At 34.3% G+C, this 20,067-nt stretch overlaps 8 protein-coding genes across 9 annotated transcripts; 3 read left to right on the plus strand and 5 right to left on the minus strand.

The window, feature by feature from the left end:
• Window positions 1–1,460: 1,460 nt before the first annotated feature.
• On the minus strand, window positions 1,461–4,332 carry LOC107628797 (transcription initiation factor TFIID subunit 14b). Its single transcript, XM_016331401.3, has 6 exons — window positions 4,111–4,332; window positions 3,684–3,772; window positions 3,381–3,602; window positions 2,815–3,002; window positions 2,608–2,729; window positions 1,461–1,789 (listed from the first exon to the last, which is right to left on the minus strand). Exons 1-6 carry the CDS (start codon window positions 4,222–4,224, stop codon window positions 1,700–1,702), a joined length of 825 nt encoding a protein of 274 aa, XP_016186887.1. The 5' UTR covers window positions 4,225–4,332; the 3' UTR covers window positions 1,461–1,699.
• A 2,214-nt stretch (window positions 4,333–6,546) lies between these two features.
• LOC107628810 (auxin-responsive protein SAUR22-like) lies at window positions 6,547–7,054 on the minus strand. The gene has a single exon (XM_016331414.3). The coding sequence runs from the start codon at window positions 6,953–6,955 to the stop codon at window positions 6,677–6,679; it is 279 nt and encodes a 92-aa protein (XP_016186900.1). The 5' UTR covers window positions 6,956–7,054; the 3' UTR covers window positions 6,547–6,676.
• Window positions 7,055–7,876: 822 nt separating this feature from the next.
• LOC148569741 (auxin-induced protein X10A-like) lies at window positions 7,877–8,376 on the minus strand. Its single transcript, XM_088508752.1, has one exon. The coding sequence runs from the start codon at window positions 8,278–8,280 to the stop codon at window positions 7,999–8,001; it is 282 nt and encodes a 93-aa protein (XP_088364878.1). The 5' UTR covers window positions 8,281–8,376; the 3' UTR covers window positions 7,877–7,998.
• A 583-nt stretch (window positions 8,377–8,959) lies between these two features.
• On the plus strand, window positions 8,960–9,539 carry LOC107628811 (auxin-induced protein 15A). Its single transcript, XM_016331415.3, has one exon. The coding sequence runs from the start codon at window positions 9,058–9,060 to the stop codon at window positions 9,331–9,333; it is 276 nt and encodes a 91-aa protein (XP_016186901.1). The 5' UTR covers window positions 8,960–9,057; the 3' UTR covers window positions 9,334–9,539.
• An 800-nt stretch (window positions 9,540–10,339) lies between these two features.
• On the plus strand, window positions 10,340–11,918 carry LOC110269926 (auxin-induced protein 6B-like). Of its 2 annotated transcripts, none has more exons than XM_021117993.2 (2): window positions 10,340–10,476; window positions 10,918–11,918. In XM_021117993.2, the coding sequence occupies exon 2, from the start codon at window positions 11,434–11,436 to the stop codon at window positions 11,704–11,706; it is 273 nt and encodes a 90-aa protein (XP_020973652.1). In that variant the 5' UTR covers window positions 10,340–10,476; window positions 10,918–11,433; the 3' UTR covers window positions 11,707–11,918. The 2 variants fall into 2 exon arrangements, with proteins under 2 accessions (XP_020973652.1, XP_088364221.1); XM_088508095.1 differs by having other exon boundaries at window positions 10,414–10,476; window positions 10,703–11,918.
• On the plus strand, window positions 10,361–14,599 carry LOC148569742 (auxin-induced protein 15A-like). The gene is made up of 2 exons (XM_088508100.1): window positions 10,361–10,476; window positions 14,133–14,599. The coding sequence occupies exon 2, from the start codon at window positions 14,159–14,161 to the stop codon at window positions 14,405–14,407; it is 249 nt and encodes an 82-aa protein (XP_088364226.1). The 5' UTR covers window positions 10,361–10,476; window positions 14,133–14,158; the 3' UTR covers window positions 14,408–14,599.
• LOC110269924 (auxin-induced protein X10A-like) lies at window positions 12,972–13,377 on the minus strand. Its single transcript, XM_021117992.2, has one exon. It carries the CDS (start codon window positions 13,375–13,377, stop codon window positions 13,099–13,101), a length of 279 nt encoding a protein of 92 aa, XP_020973651.2. The 3' UTR covers window positions 12,972–13,098.
• Window positions 14,600–17,229: 2,630 nt separating the features above from the next.
• Window positions 17,230–19,434, minus strand: LOC148569743 (uncharacterized). Its single transcript, XM_088508094.1, has one exon. It carries the CDS (start codon window positions 18,692–18,694, stop codon window positions 17,495–17,497), a length of 1,200 nt encoding a protein of 399 aa, XP_088364220.1. The 5' UTR covers window positions 18,695–19,434; the 3' UTR covers window positions 17,230–17,494.
• Between the last annotated feature and the right edge of the window lie 633 nt (window positions 19,435–20,067).

The raw sequence follows: 20,067 nt of genomic DNA on the forward strand, positions 1-20,067 counted from the left end.
AAACACTACAAACGTTATATGCCAAGTAGTTAGAAAACTTTACATCTTGGTGATGTTCTTCCATTTTCTCTTTTTGTTTTTTTCTCCTCATACTATGACAAGTGAATGACTAATTTGTTGTGGATCGCAAATCCATTTGAGGGTTAATAAATTATTACATACACAAAATGATATTCGAATATCTAATATTTACTTAAACGAACTAATGAACTAACCACTAGATCAACTCATAATTTAGTGGTGATGTTTCTTGTTATAAGAAACTTGACTAATCTAATCAAATCTAACTGAAGTTTCCCAAAATCCCTGGTTTAAGGGACTTATATATTTACTATTGTGCCAAATCTTATGTTAATTGAAAAATGAAAAATTTTGCCATTCTTGATGTAAATTAAAACTTTTTTCCATGCTAATGCGTTTTAGAAAAAATAAGGAGTGCACTGCTCTATGAAAATTAACTTATTGTTATGATAAACAAGAAAAGAGACAAAAAAATAAAATATCTTAAATCCTAAATTTTAAACGTTAAATTCTAAATCTAAATTATTGATATAAAAAAGTATAATAAATAAAGAATTAAAATTTATTTAATTAACAATAAATGTAACACTTCTTATTTCGGAAGGAACATTTAAGGATAAACTATTTTTTTCATTATGTAGAATTTAATACGTTTATTAGATTTACATTTTAATTTTAACACCACATTGATAAACAAGTCATAATACATTGCTCGCTGATTACAACTCTTTAACCAAAAACACATCATTAAGCCATGCCCATGAATAAACAAAACATATCATCCATTATTCTTCCTATGATGTTTACTATATTATACAAGCATTTGTTTTGATATAAACTATTTATGAAAAATGGGGGACTAAAGCCCTAAAATGTATTGTATAATGTATATGCATTGTACCTACCATGTCTTTGTGCTTGGTATTTTTGGTCTGCCACTCTGCCCAATATACGAACTCAAAGGGACACAAACTAAGGAGACTCATTGGTATTATTATTAAAACCTACCAAAAACAACGTGGCTGGAAGTTGAGTTTCACATTAATGGCAAAACCCTGAAAAGTCCACTTCTATCCCCTAGTTCACATCACACCCAAACAATGAATGTAATGCAAGCTACAGTGTCTTGCTTGTAAGATCAACACCATTAAACAATGAAAATAAATAAATAAATAAAAGTTAGTGCAAGCTATTCAATGCAAAGGATACAATTCAACTGAGAAAATTCACTCTTGTGCATACACAACTACACTTACCAAATATAGCTTACATGTGTATATATCAAGATTCAATAGAACAAGTTCACAAGTGTGTATCATTTTGAGAATTTTCAAAAAGAAAAAAAAAAAAGATGGTAAATAAGAAAGCAGGGGAAATTTTAGCCTACTATTCTGACACTAGCATACTACTAAAACTTTTTTAACTATGCTGAATGTATATTATATAAAATTATAAATAAATTAACTCTTGGGAGCAAATCATACACATTTGGCCTCTTGTTTATTGGCAGGGACAAACTAATCTTAGACAATTACAACAACGCAGACAAAAATGAAATCAATGATTACACAGCCGAAGAGAATTAGAGAGAAACTAGCATCAGGAAAACACACACTCGACTCATTCCTCTGCCACCTCACTAATTCGAAAACAAACCTTAAAGATCCGAATTGTACATTTACTGGTCGGAAGAAGATTTGAAGTATTGATGATGCTGCCCATCTATCAAACTAATCTGTCGTCTGAGTTTAGCAATATGAGCTTGAACCTAAGAGAAGGCATTCGAAGGATGAAATAACTGTCAGCTCAGAATATTAGTTTTCTTAGATGGTTTATAGATGACAGAGTCACTCACTGAATTCAAGGAAAGCTAATGCACAATTTATGCATTTGATGATAACGGATGACAAAATTAAATCCTTTGATTATGAATAATCAGAGAAGTGGTGCAATATAGGAGCAATTAGATAAAACTATAATGTCTCCCCCCTTTCTTGAGAAGTTAAACTAAATAATTCAATTACAATCAAGCATCCCAAACAATGACAGATCAGCACAGCAAATAACCTAATCAAGGATATACGGTAGTGCATTCTGTGCTAATATTCCAAAGTGGTAATTCTTACAAGTGCATGCTAGGATGCCTATGCTATGGTGGCTATGGTGCCTTAAAAGGTTTGCTAGAATTAAAGTAACGGTTTTTTTACTATTTAAAAATGCTTTTTAATTTAAAAAATAAAAGAAAAAGTGTTACCAAAATATAAAAAAAAAAGTGTCACTTCAATTTTGACTACACTTTTATAGCCACCATAACCACCATAACCATAGGCATCATAGACTCCACCTTCTTACAGTGGTCTTGCTGCAGAGGTACAAGACACAAGTCACAAAAATAATCCGTAAACATCATTGGGAGAACAAATGTCTTGATCAGAACATCTGAGATAAAATTCTCCATGCATGCAAAGTCTGTCAATGACTCATTTAGATTCATAAAAACTTAACATCAAGGCATCAAAAGAAGCCCTAATTTCCACAATAGGTTATATGATATAAATGTGACTGATGGTACTGTGTGGTATATACCTGCTGACGAGCTGCTGCAAGCTGCAAGAGTTCATCTGCTTCTGAGAAATTTGTGAACCATTGGCTTAAGGGATGATCTTTGGTATCGCCTTTCCTTCTTTTACTTGCATCCTCAACAGGTACTGCATTTGTATTATACATTTAGTTAACTCAAACATGAAACGAAAGAAAGCTGCAGAGAATACTGGCAACCGTTAAGTAACATACTTGGTGGAGGCAAGGTAACCCCGGGGGGCAATCTCGGCACATTCACTGCTGGATGGTTTTGCACACGGGACAAAAAAGCCTCCGATGGATCAGGAAAAACTATCTCATCATATAACTCCACGACAACAGGCTTCTTTGTTGACATGGAGCTGTTTTCATCCTCTGGATACAATTTCAAGTGATGATATCTGTGTATATAGTACACTTCAATAAAATACAAGATTCAGAAATTACTGCACATTTCACAAAGAAAATAGTCTGCAATTTCACATGACTAATGAATGCCAGTTGGAAAGCTCTTTAGTACATCATTAAGATCAAGCACTTGAATTATACAGCTGCACTAAAACCAACCTACCATAACATGACATAAAACTAACTTTACACTCATCCAAGCTTATCTCTATTGATTAAGTGAAGCACTTAATGCAAATTGTTCCAGCAGAGTTAGAACTTCTTCATTGAACAAATCAAGAAATTAGAAAGTATCAACAAATGCCTTAAGACACTACTGTTATTGCCCTGAATCAGCTACCCGATAAAAAGAACAGTACAGAGCAACTTACAAGTTTAAAGGCTTGTCACAAACATCACTGTGGAAATGAAGTGTGATCACAATTTCAAATTCACCCCATCCCGCCTCCGACAACTCGAAAGGCGGCGACTCCACAACTCGTGTGGGATTATTAAAACTTGAATGCAATTGAAAAACAGCACGCTTTACTATTGCCCCAAGGTCCTCATTTGATGCTCCACGAACATACACAGTCCATTTATGTGACTGATACCTTGTACAGCACAAATATTGTCACATTCTCTCTTTAATTTGAGAATAATAATAAAAACATTTGGTAATGAGTGATACTTACTCACTAGCCTTTTTCCCAAGCCAGAATGCAATATTCCCATACACTATTGGAACACTTATTTCTACATCTTTGAGCTTCTTACCTAAGTTCTACACAAAACCATGAATGGTTTTATTGGTCACACTAAACAGTCAAAATAAAAATAAAGAGTCACTTTTAATAAACTAGATTAATTCCAAATATCATTTTTTTTCCCGTTCTGCTTCTGCAGTGTTTGTTTTTCCATGTTAAAATCGTAGTTCTTATGATAGGTTCAGATTAAACTCAGATCAAAGCTTCAGCATTGAAACCACTGAAACAAACCAAGCTGCAAGCTTTAATTACCCCAGAACGAAATCATTGTTTAGGGATTGTGGAAAATGGGGTTTTTATTTTGCTTTTTGAAATTTTGTTGTTTCCGGAATCAGAATGGAGAGAAAGGGATTACCTTCTTATCGGTGTCTTCGGATTTTCCCATTTTGGTTCGATGAGACTTGGGGGTAGGACCACTTAATTCAGGCTGATCTTGACCGTGCTTTTTCGAGGATGAGCTGTTGGTCATATCAATCTAACGACTTCGTCACAGTCTCTCAGATCAAACGCTTAATCAATCGGAGCAATTTGCTTTGGCTAGGGTTTCTGTCTCTACCGAAATTGCGCACTTTCTGTCGTTGACGACGTCGTTTCCTGTGTTTCTTCGGTTTTTTTGTTTATTTTTTGGGCGTAAATTGAGCCCAATTCTCAAGTGTGTTAAAAAGTTCTGAACGGCCCAACCAAGGGCCTGGTATCTTTTTTAATGTAATATTTATATTTTTTGTTTGATTACATTAAAAACAAAGATATAAATAAAAATAACTAAATAAAAAATAACAAAAATTCTGATAAAAATAAATAAATAAATAAAAAGTTTAGTCACCAATAAAAAAATTATCCAACTTAAGTTCATGGAGTAATTAATTCACTTATTGACTTAAGTAAGTGTTAAAATTCAAATTCTGCTTTGTATATTATATATGGAAAATATAAATTCATTGATGTGATAGATTAATTTTTGATATACCGAAAATATTGTGAAAAAAAATTTCAGAAAATTTATTTAAAATATGTAGAAAATGTTAAACTTATATAAGCATTCAAATTATCATTGAAAAAGGTTTATAAAATGAAAAATTCTAAAAAAAAAATTAGAATTGGGCATATAGAGATTAGTTAAGAATTAGAATTGTTTTAACTGTAATTACAGTTTCTTAACAAGTTGACTCATTTAAAAAAAAAAAAAAATTAGATACGAGATTTAATTAATTTGAAACTCACAATATTTAGTGGCAGTAATAAAGTAATAATTTTTTGAAAAGTGCTACACATACAAGTCATTTTTGTTTACAAGTTTTACAAGTTGGGCCTAACATGCGCGTTACAGAAGAAGAAGCAGAAGAAGAAGAAGAAGAAGAAGCAGAAGAAGAAGAAGAAGCAGAAGCGTGAATATAAATGACTTGTATGATTTGTATGGAAAAGCGTTCTCTCTTTGTCTTCGATCTCCTTCTGTTTTTTTCGATTTTCATGGTTTCTGAAATCAAGCTTTGAAATTGTTTTGAAGATGATGGAAGTTCAAAAATACACCCGAACGATTACAAAAATACACCCAAACGATTATAGAAATACATTCAAAGGATTACAGAAATACACCCAAACAGTTACAGAAATAAACCAAACGATTACAGAAATACACCCAAAGGATTACAGAAATACACTCAAAGGATTTAAGAAATACACCCAAAGGATTTAAGAAATACACCCAATATAGGGAGAGACAGTATATTTCTTCTTGAAATCAATACACCCAAAGAATTATAGAAATACACCGAAAGGATTACAAAAATACACCCAAAGAATTTAAGAAATACACCAAAAATTCGTTGAAGTACACCTTATGCATAATTCAGAACTCTTTCTCTTTTTCCTCCTCATCTTCTGCTGCTGCTTCTTCTTCTTCAAAAACGATTTCAGAGCTTGATGTCAAAAAACAATGGAAACCGAGAATAACGAAAAAAGAAAACAAAGAGAAAAGCACGTAAATGAAGAAGAAGAACAGGAAGAGGAAGAAAAACATGTAGCAAGAAGAAGAAGAAGGAGAAAGAGAAGGTAAGAAATCGTACCTTGAATAATGTTTCTTCGTTTTTTCTGGTGATTTTGATGAAGGAGAAAGAGAAAACGAAAAGAGGAGAAGAAATTTCAATAAAAAAAGAGGGAGGAAGAGAAGAAAAAGAGACACAGAGAAAGAAGAGGAAGAGTTAGAGGAAGCACGGAGAAAGAAGAAGAAGAAAAAGAAGCACAAAAAAAAGTGAAACGGCGTGTTTATAAATGACTTGTATAACTTGTATGAAAAATCACTTGTATGTGGAGAATTACTCTAATTGTTTTCCCTATAATTTTGAATACTTGCTAGAAAAACCCAAGAATGTATTCTGTTCTTAATATTATTTTTGACAGTTGAAGAATTAGCACTTTGCTTCTTACTAGAATACCCTCTTTCATTATTTTTGAATACTTGCCTTGCTTGATCCAACACAATTTCTAACATTATAAAGTTATTTCAATTTCCACATTAATAGGAAATTTATTCAGCAATGCTTCATGTTCATACATAAGAAACTAAAGGAAAAAAAATGGAAAAAGAAACAAATACTACAACCATAATGGATTAAATAACTAAAACATTCCATTTTCTCTCTAGCAGTATTGTTTCTAAGCCAAATTCACATTTGGCACAAACAAGAGGAAAATTTAAAAAAAGAAAAAGGAAAAGTACATATCAAATATTACATTTGTATTATCAGAGGTATCATATCACTGTATAAATGAAACCTTACATGGGTTGAAATTTTTCCAAACCCATGCTTTCAAGGCAAAAACAGAAAATATGATCCATCCTCATTAAAAAAACAAAGGAAAAAAAAAAAAAAGAAAGAAACAGGACATATATTTATATACTTTTGGAGGTTGTTCATGAGAATCTAGCATAAGGTAGATGTGAGACTCATGAACAAATCTTGTGAGCATGGAATTGTGAGTCCTCCCATTGGATGGCTGAATCCAAATTCATTCTCTGCAATGCTAAGTAGTTCTTGAAAAGAAGGTTGATTCAAAACTGACACTGGTATGACGAATCGCTTCTTTTCGCCTTCGCCTACATACACGGCGAAGTATCCTTTGGGAACTTCCATTGATGTCGCGGAAGCTTGCCGGCGAAGAATGTGCTTAGCACTCAAAACACTAGGCAAACGAATAGCCATTGCAAAAAGTATTGTTGTTTAGAACTTAGAAAGAAAGAAAGAAAGAAAGAAAGAAAGAAAGAAAAAATGAAAATTCTCTTCTTAATTTTTTTGTTTTGAATTTAGTGTGTTGTTGGAAGAAGCTTAGAATATGTTGTGTATTTATAGATAGCAAAGACTTTAGGGGTGATTTTGATTTGGAATAAAGCAGTGGCATATAGAGAATTAGGCAGTGTTTAGTGATAACGTGAGGTACAAGTATTAAATTAAAGCTTATGATTGATTAATATTAGTTGTAAAGATTATAAAAAAAATTAATTAAGATCAAGGAACAACCAATGGGTGGTCCTACACGATAATGTGACAGATGTAGATACAATGGTATCTGGTCAATTTTCCAAAGACTTGCTGGGTCAATTATTAAATTAATTAAAGATTAGTGTCAACAATTTAATTAGAATAATAAGATATTAATCATTTAGTATAAATGGATATTTAATAGTTTATACCCATATTTCCAGCCAAAACTCACCTGATTATTCGCTGTCCAAATCTAATCTCAATGATTTGAGGCTAAAGCCTTTGAATACCTAACAATATTGTCATGTGGCCAACCTCAATTATTTAGAAAATTTCTGTTCTTATGTATGAGTAACATGCAATAATTCTTTTATATGTATTAACTGAGTTCAAGAAGAATGTTTATAGCAAGTTTCATTATAATTAAACAAGTTAAAAGACTCTAGTTCCATGATTTTTATGTGCTAACAAGGTCTTAGCTTAATAATTTATGTTTGGTGTATTTCTTAAGAAATAATTACTGATCTCTAAGTTGAATTTAATATATAATGACACTGATGAATTATTAGAATCTGTAGAATTGGACAAAAAAGTAGTTCAACAATATCTTACCATAATTTCTTATTCAAATTCATTGTACCACTTCCAAAAGAATGATTGATTCAAGGAAGAAACAAAAAATGGGGAATGTTTAGATAAAAGAAAAGTGCCTTCTGTACATTTGCCTCTGTCAAAATCTAAGTCTCTGCATCAAACATGATTATTTATAACTTTTCAAGCTTAGAGGTGAGCCTTAGGAACTCATCCTCATTGCATGGTATTGTGAGGCGACCAGTCTGATGATCATATCCGAATTCTTCTTCTGCTTGGTTTAGTAGGTCTTGAAAAGAAGGTTGGTTCAAGTATGATATAGGAATCATGAACCGCCTCATGTTATCGCCGATGTAGACAGCAAGATAGCCTTTTGGGACTTGATCAAACCCCTTGGAAGCTGCTTGGACTGCAGAAGATGATACCTTTCTAATACCCGGAATGCGAAAACCCATTGTTGATCTCAAGGTAATGAATATTGATCTCAAACTAGTTGTAAGAAAGAAATATCTGAATGACCTTGTGTTGTTTGAGAAACCATGGAATTAGGTGTATATATAGATGCATTATTATGCTTGATCCTGTGAAAATAAGTTCTTCAATGAATGGTTTCTAATGGGGCTATGGTAGGGACTACATAAGAAAGGGATCATATGGTATTGCCATATATGTCCCTTTTGAAAGATCATGAAATTATATGTGGGAACATACCCTACCTTCTTAGACAATGGGAAACAGATTATTTCAATTGATTAGCATAGGTGAACACTATTGTTTGTTGTTGATTCATGCATTTATTGCTGTGTAGTTATTCAATGGTAGACAAGCTTCATGCATATAGATATTAGTTAGTACTTGGCAGCTATCTATTTAATATTAGCATTGAATTTGTTAGCAACATGAAGAAGAAAATGTGACATGTCTAAAGCATGTTTAGGAAAATATGGAATACTAATTAAGATATGAACAAATATAAGGTCTAGGTTTGAGAGCATTTACTCTTAACCACTTTTCTAAGACAGAACCATGTGAACTCTTATGTGTATGGACCCCAATGCTTTAACCACTTCAACAACCTTTCATTCATGAAATAGTTTTCCAACAAAGAGCCTTAAGATCTATAAATACAAAAACTCATTGGCACTTCTAAGCATCAAAACTAAAACACAATCTTCTCTTAAACTTGAGAACTGTTTTCCATTGTTCTTCTTTTTACATATTATACACTGAAAATGGGTTTCCGTTTAACTGCTATTCGAAGAACATCCTCGTTCTCAGGTAGGCAAGCAGCTTCAAAATCTGTAGAAGTCCCAAAGGGGTATCTTGCAGTGTATGTCGGAGAAAACCAGAAGCGTTTTGTGATCCCCATTTCATATTTGAACCAACCTTCATTCCAAGACCTGTTGAGTCAAGCTGAGGAAGAGTTTGGATATGATCATCCCATGGGAGGTCTCACAATTCCGTGCAGTGAAGATGTCTTTCAACAAATCACATCCCGCTTGAATTGATAATGAATCTCACACCATAGAAGACTGACATAGATTAGCATACACATGTTGTATACAGTAGATTAGTATAGAACATTAGAATGGCAAGTTCAAAGAGCATGCCTTCTGTTTTTTAATTAATTTTTATATAATCTCAGATTGAGAATGTCAGAATGAATTCAATTACTCAAGTTTTTGAGTTTATTATTATAGCATTGTTCACTTCACTTCTTCATGCACTTAGGAAGGAGATTATATGAGCTTAGTTACTTTGCTGCAAAAGAAAAAAAAAAAACATAAGAAACCTGATTTATCTGTGAACAAATTTAAGATTATATTCCTGAAGTATTTTGATCTGAACACTAAACCAAACTTAAACTATAAGTATAAACATGGACACAAACACTAGATTATGAGATCCTTTATGAACCACTAAAAATTTCTCTTAGATCACACTTGTCTCACAAGTCATGTGGTAATACTTGTGCTTCATACAGTTCAGAGTTTTCTTGTGACAGAAGAGAAAAGTAACCAACTTTTTTTTTTCTCCATTTTTTTATTAAAATTTCACTAAACACATTTCTTAATATGTTTAATATAGAAAGATTTTATTGGAGTTTCAAAAATTTAAAGTTTTTATTATTTTTATAGTAAATTTATCAATTTTTTTCATTTATTAAGTAATCTTACTTATGACTACTTTTAAGATATTAATTAGTTAACTTTTTAGGCTATTTATTTACTGTAGAATTTAGAAATAAGACATTGAACCAATTTCTCTAATCTTCACACTGAGGCTTTTACTTTTTAAAAATTATAATATCTATATTTAGTAAATCAAACTAAAAATAATTTTTAGTAAATACAAATATTAAGAATTATATTTAATAAAATAATTTTTAAAATTTTAAAAGACTATAATCAATATAAATATAAAAATAAATCTAAATATTTATTAATATATAAAATTATATTAAATTTTAATAAATATGGACTCATTTTAAAAAATGCATTGCTAACTTATGAAGCTCCTTATTTTAGTTTACCTACCCAACCCATGATCCGAAGAAAGTTACAAACTTTCCATGAACTTTTGAGCTGGGAAACGCAATAGAAGCTTCTGGAACTTCCCTTCGACTTCAAGGAGCTTTCCCAACCTCTTGGGTAAGTGGTACACTCATTCCATTCTCTGATCATTGTTTATTGTGTTGCATCAATTCTACTACTTATGAAATGACACAACTTGTTACTCTATGCTTTTTCCCGAGTTTGATTTTTACTATGTTCAAATTATAATTTTTTTTGACGAACCGCGGATGATGTTTATTTTTCCCTCAATTTTAAAAATAGTTTTATTAGTATTGAATTGCTGACTTTAATTCTGTGCCAGTCAACTGTGTTCTAAGTTTCTGCCCCTGAATTCCTAAATCAAACCACTAAGAGGTGCAGATATTGGAATTTTGCTGGATTGAGTTGGAAAAAATGCAATAATTCAAAAATAATTGTAAGATAATATTGTTACTGTTTCTGATATGTTTGCTGCTTATTGGGGATATGCTTTTTTCAAGTGTTGGATTAGGATTTTGAGCACTATGAATATTTCAGGTGACACTGGCTTGTGATCATGCTAGTATGCTACGGGTTCTCTTGTTTCCCTTAGTTAGCACTTGGCAGCTACTTGCTAGTATTGAGTTGCATTATTAATTTGAAAAAAATGTCACATGCCTTAAGCATGTCTACTAAGATGTTGAAAACCAATTAAGACATGAACAGATATAAGGTTTCAGTTGATCTTATCTCTTTTGATTGTGAGTGGCTGCTCTATTGGCCATTCTTTGAGAGGGTGGGGTATGCACTCTTATGCTACTGCTTAATTCTTGGTAGAGGTCTCTAAGACATCACCATGTGATCTTTCGTGTTTATGCTTCCCATCCTTTAACCCCCTTCAGCAATCATTCATCTCTTAAACAGTTTTCTGAAGGATATTAAGATCTATAAATACACTTGCTCTTGCCTTCAAAAACAACACAACTCATTGGCACTCTAGAGCATCAACACAAACACATTCTTCTTAAACTTGAGAGCTTTCTCTTGTTTTTCTTCTCACTTATTTACACAAAGATGGGTTTCCGTTTACCTATTATCCGAAAGGCATCATTCTCTACTAGCCAAGCGGCTTCAAAATCTGTAGAAGTCCCAAAGGGGTATCTTGCAGTGTATGTTGGAGAAGAACAAAAGCGATATGTCATCCCAATTTCATACTTGAATCAACCTTCATTCCAAGACTTGTTGAATCAAGCTGCGGAAGAGTTTGGATATGATCATCCCATGGGAGGTCTCACAATTCCTTGCAGTGAACATGTCTTCCAGCAAATCACTTCTCGTTTGAATTGACGAGGAAACTTACACTGTAGGAGACTGACATAGATTAGTATACATTTTTGTACAATAGATTAGTATTGATATCAGAATGACAAATTCCTTTTTGTATGATGAAAATTGATAATGAATTCAATTACCCAACTACTTTCTTTGTCAATACAAATGTTCGCACTCCCAACAAGTAGGAGCTTATATGAGCAGAGCTACTTGCTTTAAGAACGCCATATTTGACTGTTTGAATAAATTTTGAAGGCGAGAACTAAATTCCTTATCGTAGCATATATAGAGCTAGAGAATTTTTCCTAAGACCTGAGAGAAAGATAAATATCTCGGTGAAAAAATTGTTTTTGTGATTGAAGTAACGGATGCCAATAACTATATGCATACCTATAGATTTTCTCTCTTACTCTCAGCTATAGTTTTAGCTATGCCTTGAATTCCCAAAATTCGATGATCAAGGCTGTATTTATGAGATTTCGTTGCTACATGGTGTGAAGGTCAACTACAGTGCTCTACGATTCCATATTTTTCTCATTCTAATGAGCTTAGTGGCCTAATTGGAAAATTTTGAAAGAAAAAAAAAATCATGTTATAGCAAAACTAGGAGTTCTATGTTTATTTGCCTATTAAATATTTAGCCATTTTCTTTGTTCTTTACTAAGTCTGCAGGAAGTCACAAACTTCACATAAAAATTTCGAACTTGGTTGGCGACCTATCGTTTCCTTGCTCTTACGTGAGCTGTGTGGCAGACCAGAAACTTTTGGAGCTTCCCTTCAATGAATGTTTAACAACCCTCTGACCCAGTTCACTAAGCTTGTGAGTTCTTTGGTTTGTCATCCATATTGATTCTTCTGATCATTGTTAATGTTTCATGATTTTTACATGTGCCCAACGGTAAGTGGTGGGCTTCTGGCTCTATGCTCTTTTGGAGTTTAGTTTCTCTTACATTCAAATGATAATACCAAGGAGCTAAGTATGATGTTGATCTTCTCTCAAAAATTGTTATTTTTTAAATTACTATTTTTGAGTTAGTAATTTAGCTTATATGTTTGTCAAATGTTCTCTTCTAAGTTTTTGCCCCTGAATTCCTTTATCACTGTAGTGCCTTTGTCCCCCCCCCCCCCCCCCTTTTTATTTTCAATACATGCCAGCCTGAGCGCATGAATGCCTTGGACTTTTCAGGATAAATCTCCAACTAATACTGCTTGAAAATATTAGAAACCATAGAGATTGGACGAAAGCCTAGTATTCCAACATTGTTGTATCATAACTTTCTCATTGCAATAAATTTTTACAATTCCAAAGAAATGACAAAAAGAAGAGATTAAATGAAAAATCTTTACAGTAAAAAGAAAGTGCCTTCTGTACATTTGCCTCAGCTAATCTATCTCTGTCTAAATGATTTACAACTCCTTCCAGAGAGAGGTGAGCTTTAGGAACTCATCCTCAAGGCATGGAATTCTAAGACCACCAATTGGATGATCATACCCAAATTCTTCTTCTGCCTGACTTAGTAATTCTTGAAACAATGGTTGGTTCAAGTATGAGATAGGAATTATGAACCGCTTCATTTTATCTCCAATGTAGACTGCAAGATAGCCTCTTGGGACTTCACTCCCCTTTGAAGCTGCTTGAGTTGTACTAATTGATGCCCTTCTAATACCTGGTATGCGGAAACCCATTGTCTTTTTGTTCTTCACACACACAAAAAAATGTATTGATCTGAAAGGACTTGTATGAGAATGAAATTATATGAATTATAATACTTCTGGATGCAAGTGATTTGTGTTGCTTGAGATCACAAGAGAATAGTGTATATATAGTTCATAAGAGTCTGTAAACCAATTCCCTAATGAATTATTCCAATCCGGGTACGATGGGGTCTACATGAGAGACACGGGATCACATGGTATTGTCTTGCAAGTATCTTTCAAGTTTTAGGAAGTTGGATAGGAGAACAAAAACCCCACCATTTGAAGATTAAAGACATTTTCATACGTGAAACCTAATGCTTGTTCATGCATTGATTGCTGTTTAGTCACTTCAATGCTAGTAGACATGGTTTAGACATCTCACATATTTTTTTTTTTAATTAGATTGATATGCTACACACACATATCTATACACTTCTATCAGAGTGATTGTTTGAAATCTGTGGACCAAAATGTATGCCAACCAGCTGACTGTTCAGATAAGCAGTAGGTGTTGGTCATTCAGTCACACACAATTTCTTCATCTATATTGAAACACATCCTAGACACTGCCATGTGATCCTTCACGGCCATGTCTCTTTGTATACCCCATTCAAATAGCTTTTCTTCAATTATCAGCATTTCAAAGTGATCTTGAAAGTGCTCTATATATATAGATAGTCATGGTTGAAGTCACATACAAGTAAATTCCTCTGCATTGTCTAAGCATCAAATACTTTCAACAGAAGTTTTTCCAAATTGTTCTCTCACAATGGGTTTCCGTTTGCCTGGTCTTCAAAGGCGCAATGACATCCCAAAGGGTCACCTTGCAGTTTATGTAGGAGAAAATCAAAAGAAGCGATTTGTGATTCCTATATCATTCTTGAGTCAACCTTCAATTCAAGACTTACTAAGTCATGCTGAACAAGAATTTGGATTTGACCACCCAATGGGTGGGCTCACAATACCTTGCAAAGAAGATGTCTTCCTTGAGATCACTTCTCAGTTGCATAAGTCATAGGAGAGGATCGAACATAGATGGTCAATTATCCAACTCAATTTTGTAAAGAAATCATAGGCTAACATTGTAGATTATCTGCTTTCTCTCTTGTTCTTTCCTACTTCGTAGGAAGAATGATGTATCTACACAGATAAAATTTATTAACAAGGATTATTGCAATTTCATATCTATGAGCCACTTTTATATTCTCTCAAGTCTCAACATTTCTTATTTTCTTTTGACCTTTTATTTCAAATTGTTTTTTGGATGATTGTATATTTTCATGTTGTTATTACTTATGTATGAACCTGGTTAACAAACTAATCTCTATACTTGCTGTATTGTTTAGTACTTCTTTAGTTATGTGGAATGATTGGCTTAATTGCTGGAACATACTTTGTGACTTCCAAGAACTAGTGGTAACAGGAAGGTATTGTAAAAAAAAAAATGTGGTCCTCTCTTGCCTCGAATTATTTAAGAGCAATTAGAAGTATTCCATGGTCGATAGTTCACATTGCAAGAGGTATTGTACCAGTAGAGAACCGATGGGATATGTTTTGATCCACATAATTCTTAGTTTACTGGTACGGAATTTATAACTCACAAACTAACCGGCAAGTGCATCGGGTCGTACCAAGTAGTACCTCAAGTGAATGAGGGTCAATCCCATGAGGATTGATGGACTAAGCAACAATGATTGAGTGATTTACTTAGTTAGACAAGTAGAAAAGAGTGTTTGGGTCTCAATTGCATTAAACAGTAAATTCAGAAGATCAGAAAGCAAGCAGTAAACGGATTGTGAAATATATATGAGAAAACAGTTAAGGTTTCAGAGATATTTATTTTTCAGATTAACTTTTTTTACCAACTATTTTAATCATGTAAGATTCAATTCATGGCAAACTATATGTGACTAAACTCTAATTCCTTAGACCTTTTTGTCTCCTCTAACCTTCATCAACTGTCAATTCCTTGGTCACTTGATTCCAATTAGAGGGTTAAGTTCAAAACTAGTTTATGTGCCACAGAAACCCTAATTATAAGAGGATTATATGTCACGTATCCAGTTAAGTCCAGATAATTAGTGATTTAGGAGAATTTGTTTTCAAGATGTTGTTCAGGTAAATTGCTTTTCCAAGGTTTACAAAAACTCAATTAGAATAAGGGTCATACTTCCGTTCCACCCAAATTCATAAGATGAAGAACGAAAACAATTCTTGAATTTGAAATCAATACATGAATTAAAATAGAAAAGCAATAGTATTAATCTATAGAATAAACAGAGTTCCTAACCTTAACAGTGGAGGTTTAGTTGCTCATGGTTCAGAGAAAAAACAAGAATTCTGAAAAACTGTAAAGTGCGAAATGAGGTAAGAGAAGAGAGAAGAGCCCGAAGGAATGATTCTTTTCCCTTTTTATATCTAATCCTAATTAATGTAAAATATATTTTCTAAAACTAAATAATATCTTTTTCTATTTATAAACAAATTAAAGTTTTAATCAAAATTAAATAAACTTCTTCGTGCAACTTCAATTGAGACGTGGGGATCATTGTGAATCATTGAGCTGGCGCCTAACTTGAAAAATCCCAAGTTAGACGGCACTATGGCAGCAAGCTTGGACGCGTCTCTTTTGTCTCGGCGCCTAACTTCAGAATTCTAAAGTTAGGCGCCACCTTGGCAGCAAGCGAGGCTTTATTCTTCTTCTGGCGCCTAACTTGAGAATTGCCAAGTTAGGCGCCAGTATGGCTGAATATGTTGGAGAAGAAATGTATACTATTATACATCGTTGAAAAGCTCTGGAAGTTAGCTTTCCAATGCCAGTGGAATCACGTCAATTGGACCTTTGTAACTCAAGTTATTCCCGGTGGAGTGCCAGGAGGTCATGGAATAGCATCATTCACTTTCTTCTCTTCTATAAAAACTCCGTTAAATCCATCCGAATGCTACCTGAAATAAACAGAATTGCACACAACTCAAAATAGCATTCATAGTGACTAAAAGGTATTTAAATCTTAATTAAACTTAACAATTCGAATGCAAATTCACTAGGAAAAGATAGAAAAAATGCTCACGCATCACAACACTAAAGTTGAACTGTTGCTTGTCCTCAAGCAACCAAAACTAATATAGGTTTAGGATGTGAATTTGCACGAAAAGTGAGTACTCAATTAAGCTCATGTCTCTTCTTAAAGTGGAGTTTATATACTGCAATTCTGAATAAGTTCGGCATCTCACTATCCTTTGAATCTGAGGAATGTCATTGTCCTTTGGAATTAGAGTCCGGATAATATTATGAATTCTCTAGCCTTTTTACCTTGGATTAATCATTGAACACAGCAAAATTTTTTCATTCTCTTTTCTTTAGTGCTTTGCACCTTGAGCTTAGCCGTGACTTTAAATGCTTTGTCTCAAGCTTTACTTGACACAAAAACACCACAAGCATTTAACTGGGAAACTCTCTTTTGGTTCTGATTTTTCTTTCAGTTACTTCCAGATAGTGGTGCTCAAAGCCTTTGGTATACTTTGTTAAATGCACTTGATCTCGACTCTTAGTACTCTGTCTCAAGGATTACTTGACACATTTACACGACAAGCATATGACTAGGGAAACAACTCTTTGAACTTTTAATCATGTCTGACCTCTCTAGTCATTGATGCTCAGAGCTTTGGACCCTGCTTTTCTTTATTTTCTTTTGCTTCAAGGATTAAGCTTTTGTTTACTTCAGAGAATTCATAATAGTTCTCTAAATTCTTGATCCTCATGCATCAATATCCTTTGATTCAAATTGAAATATGCACTGTTTATATCATACATTCAGAATCACAGATAATACCACCACATTTAAGTAAATAAGACTACTCTTTAATAACAACTCAATTTCTCATGCAATACATCACTTTTTTTTTCTTTAGAATCAAGCTCAATGAACAGCATACGAGACAACTTTTTAAAACTAAATGCAGAATTAAAAATAGCAAAATTAAACTAGAACATAAGAATTGAAATACTAAAGATTATACAGACACTAAGACAAAATGGCAGAAAATAGGAACATAACATAATAATAACAGAATATAACAGAAAGTGAAAGGGGACTAAACCACATCAGTCTCCATGGTGGGGATCTCTCTCCTCTGACTGTGGTCCATATGATCCTCTCAAATGGCCAAAGTCCTTTCTCAGTTGGGAAATCTCCTGGCGTTGAGAGTCCTGGGCAGCCCTCATCTGATCAAGGGTGGAGGTGAGATACTCCCAACGGTTGTCTTGTGTCACCCTCATCTGCTCCATGGATGCATTGAATTGTTGCCAACGACTATCCTCTGTGATTCTCATCTGTTCAATAGAAGATGTAAGCTGCTGCCAGTACTCCTGAGGTGGGAAGTAATGCCCCTGAGGTAATAGAGGATGGTTCTGTTGAGCTTCTTCCTCAGCTTGATCTTCTCTGGGGACCCTGTGGTGTTCCCTAAGATACTCCATGGTCTTCTTAGTAATTGGCCTCTCAACAGGAATGGGGAAGTCATTATCCACCTTTACCTTTGCCGCTTCACATAGGCGGTAAATCAGATGTGGAAAACCAAGCCTAGCCTTCTTAAGAGGATTGGAGGCAATGTTATATATTTGTTCTGGAATAATGTCCTCTACCTCCACTACTTCTCCTTTCATGATACAGTGAATCATAACAGCCCGATCCACAGTGCATTCGGACCGGTTGCTAGTTGGCATGATAGACCTTCGAATGAAGTCTAACCATCCCCTAGCTATAGGGAGAAGATCAGTGCTCTTTAGTTGGTTCGGCTTCCCTTCTGCACCTATTCTCCACCGAGAACCTGGAATGCATATTTCTTCAAGTACTTGCTCCAGTTGTTGATCTCTATGCATCCTCTCACTGTAGCAAGCAGATATATGATCTGGAGGTGGCAGATGGAGGGCTTTCCGGATGCTTTTTGGACTGAAATCAATGATCTTTCCTCTCACATAGCTTTGGTAGTTCTTTTTATTGACCCCGTCAACATCCTTGTAAATGACCCAGAGATTGCCATAAAATTCTTGGACCATCAATTGTCCAACCTCAGTGTGCGGATTGCACAGAAATTGCCACCCTCTCCTCTGAATCTGAAATTGAATTTCTGAATATTCATCCGGTTGAAGTGCAAATCTCACTTCGGGAGTTACAGCCTTCTTGTAAGTATTCTCATAAAAGTGTTTTTCATGGAGCTTGGAGCGGAACCTCTGTGCATTATAAGAACTGGTGACTGGCTCTTTGTCTTTCCTCTTCCTTGAGGACGCAATAGTTTTTGGTGCCATTACGGTGAATAGAAAAATAACAAGTAAAGCGGCTAACACTAAACTTAAAATTTTTACTCGTCCTTGAGCAAATTAGAGAATTACAAAGAGGAAGACAGAGAGTAAAAGATGAAGAAAACTAAAATAATGAAGTAAAATTAAATTAAATTATTTTTTTTGAATTACACTGAATAAATAAATTAAAAAAATAGGTGGGGTAATGAAAGAAAAGGGGGGGGGGGGGGGGTGGTTATGTGTATAGAAGAGGGGACGTGTTTATATAGGCAGGGGGTTGATCTGGCTGGGTGTAGTTAGCTTGGGGAAGGAGAAAAGGACTAATCTGTTGTTGTGTGATAATGGAATGGAAGGGGGGTCTTTATATAGGTGAGGGGGGATGGCTTGATCACGGGTGGGTTTGGGTGTTGGTGAGGGGCTTTGTTGGGAAGGAATGAAACAAGGCAGGAGCAGCGTTCACAGGTTGGTCTGGGGAAGGAAAAAGGAAGGGTTGGAAATAGTTAGGAAAGGGAAAAAGGGAGGGGATCAGGGAATGGGTAGGGTATTCGGTCAAGGTGGGTTGGGACTGGACTTATAGGGAAGAGGGTTGGAAGGGAGGGATATCGCAGCTGGGCTCACGGGATTGGAATATTGGTCAGGGGAGGGTAGACGGGGAAGGAAAAAGGAAGGGTTGGGATGGGGTTTGAGGGCTAGAAAAAAAAAGGAAAGTGAATATGTGCAGGATTGGGGAATGGAATCACAGTGATTTGGTGCAGGATTCACATGATTCAGTTAGGAATTAGGCAATTTATGAGAGCTGGCGCCTAACTCGAGGGTAACAGCGCTAACTTGGAGTGAGAGCTTTCCCACGGCGCCTAACTTTGCTCTTGAACTCAGGCTCAGTTTGGGTAACTAACTTAATTAAGTTCTTTTTGATAAAATAACTTAAACAATAAATGACTCTGTTAAAAGTAACTTATAAATAAGTTATTTTGTGTTTGGATTTTTAACTCTAAAAGTGCTTATTTTAAAGAAATGTAATGAAAAGTAGAAGTATTATGAGAGAAATCATTTTTTTTAACTTCTCTATAAGCTCCAAAATAGCTTCTTAAAAAGTTACAATTTGGTTTTGAAAATTGCACCCGACATTAATACTACTACTTTTCATAAGTCAAAAGTTAAAAAAAGCTACTTCTAGAGTTTCCCAAACGAGCCCTCATACTGGTGCCTAACTTGAGAAATTTGCAGTTAGGCGCCAAGTGTACAAAAAGGAACAAATTTCCTCGGCCTAGTTAGGTGCATTCTAAATTTTTAATTTTTTATTTTTTTGCTGGTAAGTGAAGTTAGGCGTGGACCGGCAGTGGATAATCTTCTAAGATGTTTTATGTGGCGCCTAACTT

Source organism: Arachis ipaensis, chromosome B3 (assembly GCF_059453495.1).
Source record: "Arachis ipaensis isolate K30076 ecotype BB chromosome B3, ASM5945349v1, whole genome shotgun sequence".
NCBI classification, from domain to species: domain Eukaryota; kingdom Viridiplantae; phylum Streptophyta; class Magnoliopsida; order Fabales; family Fabaceae; genus Arachis; species Arachis ipaensis.

Bases quoted from the DNA above. Each gene is read 5' to 3' on its own strand.
- LOC148569741 (XM_088508752.1), bottom strand. From the start codon at position 8,280: ATGGGTTTTCGCATTCCGGGTATTAGAAAGGTATCATCTTCTGCAGTC.
- LOC110269924 (XM_021117992.2), bottom strand. From the start codon at position 13,377: ATGGGTTTCCGCATACCAGGTATTAGAAGGGCATCAATTAGTACAACT.
- LOC148569742 (XM_088508100.1), top strand. From the start codon at position 14,159: ATGGGTTTCCGTTTGCCTGGTCTTCAAAGGCGCAATGACATCCCAAAG.
- LOC148569743 (XM_088508094.1), bottom strand. From the start codon at position 18,694: ATGGCACCAAAAACTATTGCGTCCTCAAGGAAGAGGAAAGACAAAGAG.
- LOC110269926 (XM_021117993.2), top strand. From the start codon at position 11,434: ATGGGTTTCCGTTTACCTATTATCCGAAAGGCATCATTCTCTACTAGC.
- LOC107628797 (XM_016331401.3), bottom strand. From the start codon at position 4,224: ATGACCAACAGCTCATCCTCGAAAAAGCACGGTCAAGATCAGCCTGAA. The intron at 3,773-4,110 runs GTAATCCCTTTC...GGTTTTGTGTAG, and splicing joins CCGAAGACACCGATAAGAAG to AACTTAGGTAAGAAGCTCAA. The intron at 2,730-2,814 runs GTATGTTACTTA...ATACAAATGCAG, and splicing joins GGTTACCTTGCCTCCACCAA to TACCTGTTGAGGATGCAAGT.
- LOC107628811 (XM_016331415.3), top strand. From the start codon at position 9,058: ATGGGTTTCCGTTTAACTGCTATTCGAAGAACATCCTCGTTCTCAGGT.
- LOC107628810 (XM_016331414.3), bottom strand. From the start codon at position 6,955: ATGGCTATTCGTTTGCCTAGTGTTTTGAGTGCTAAGCACATTCTTCGC.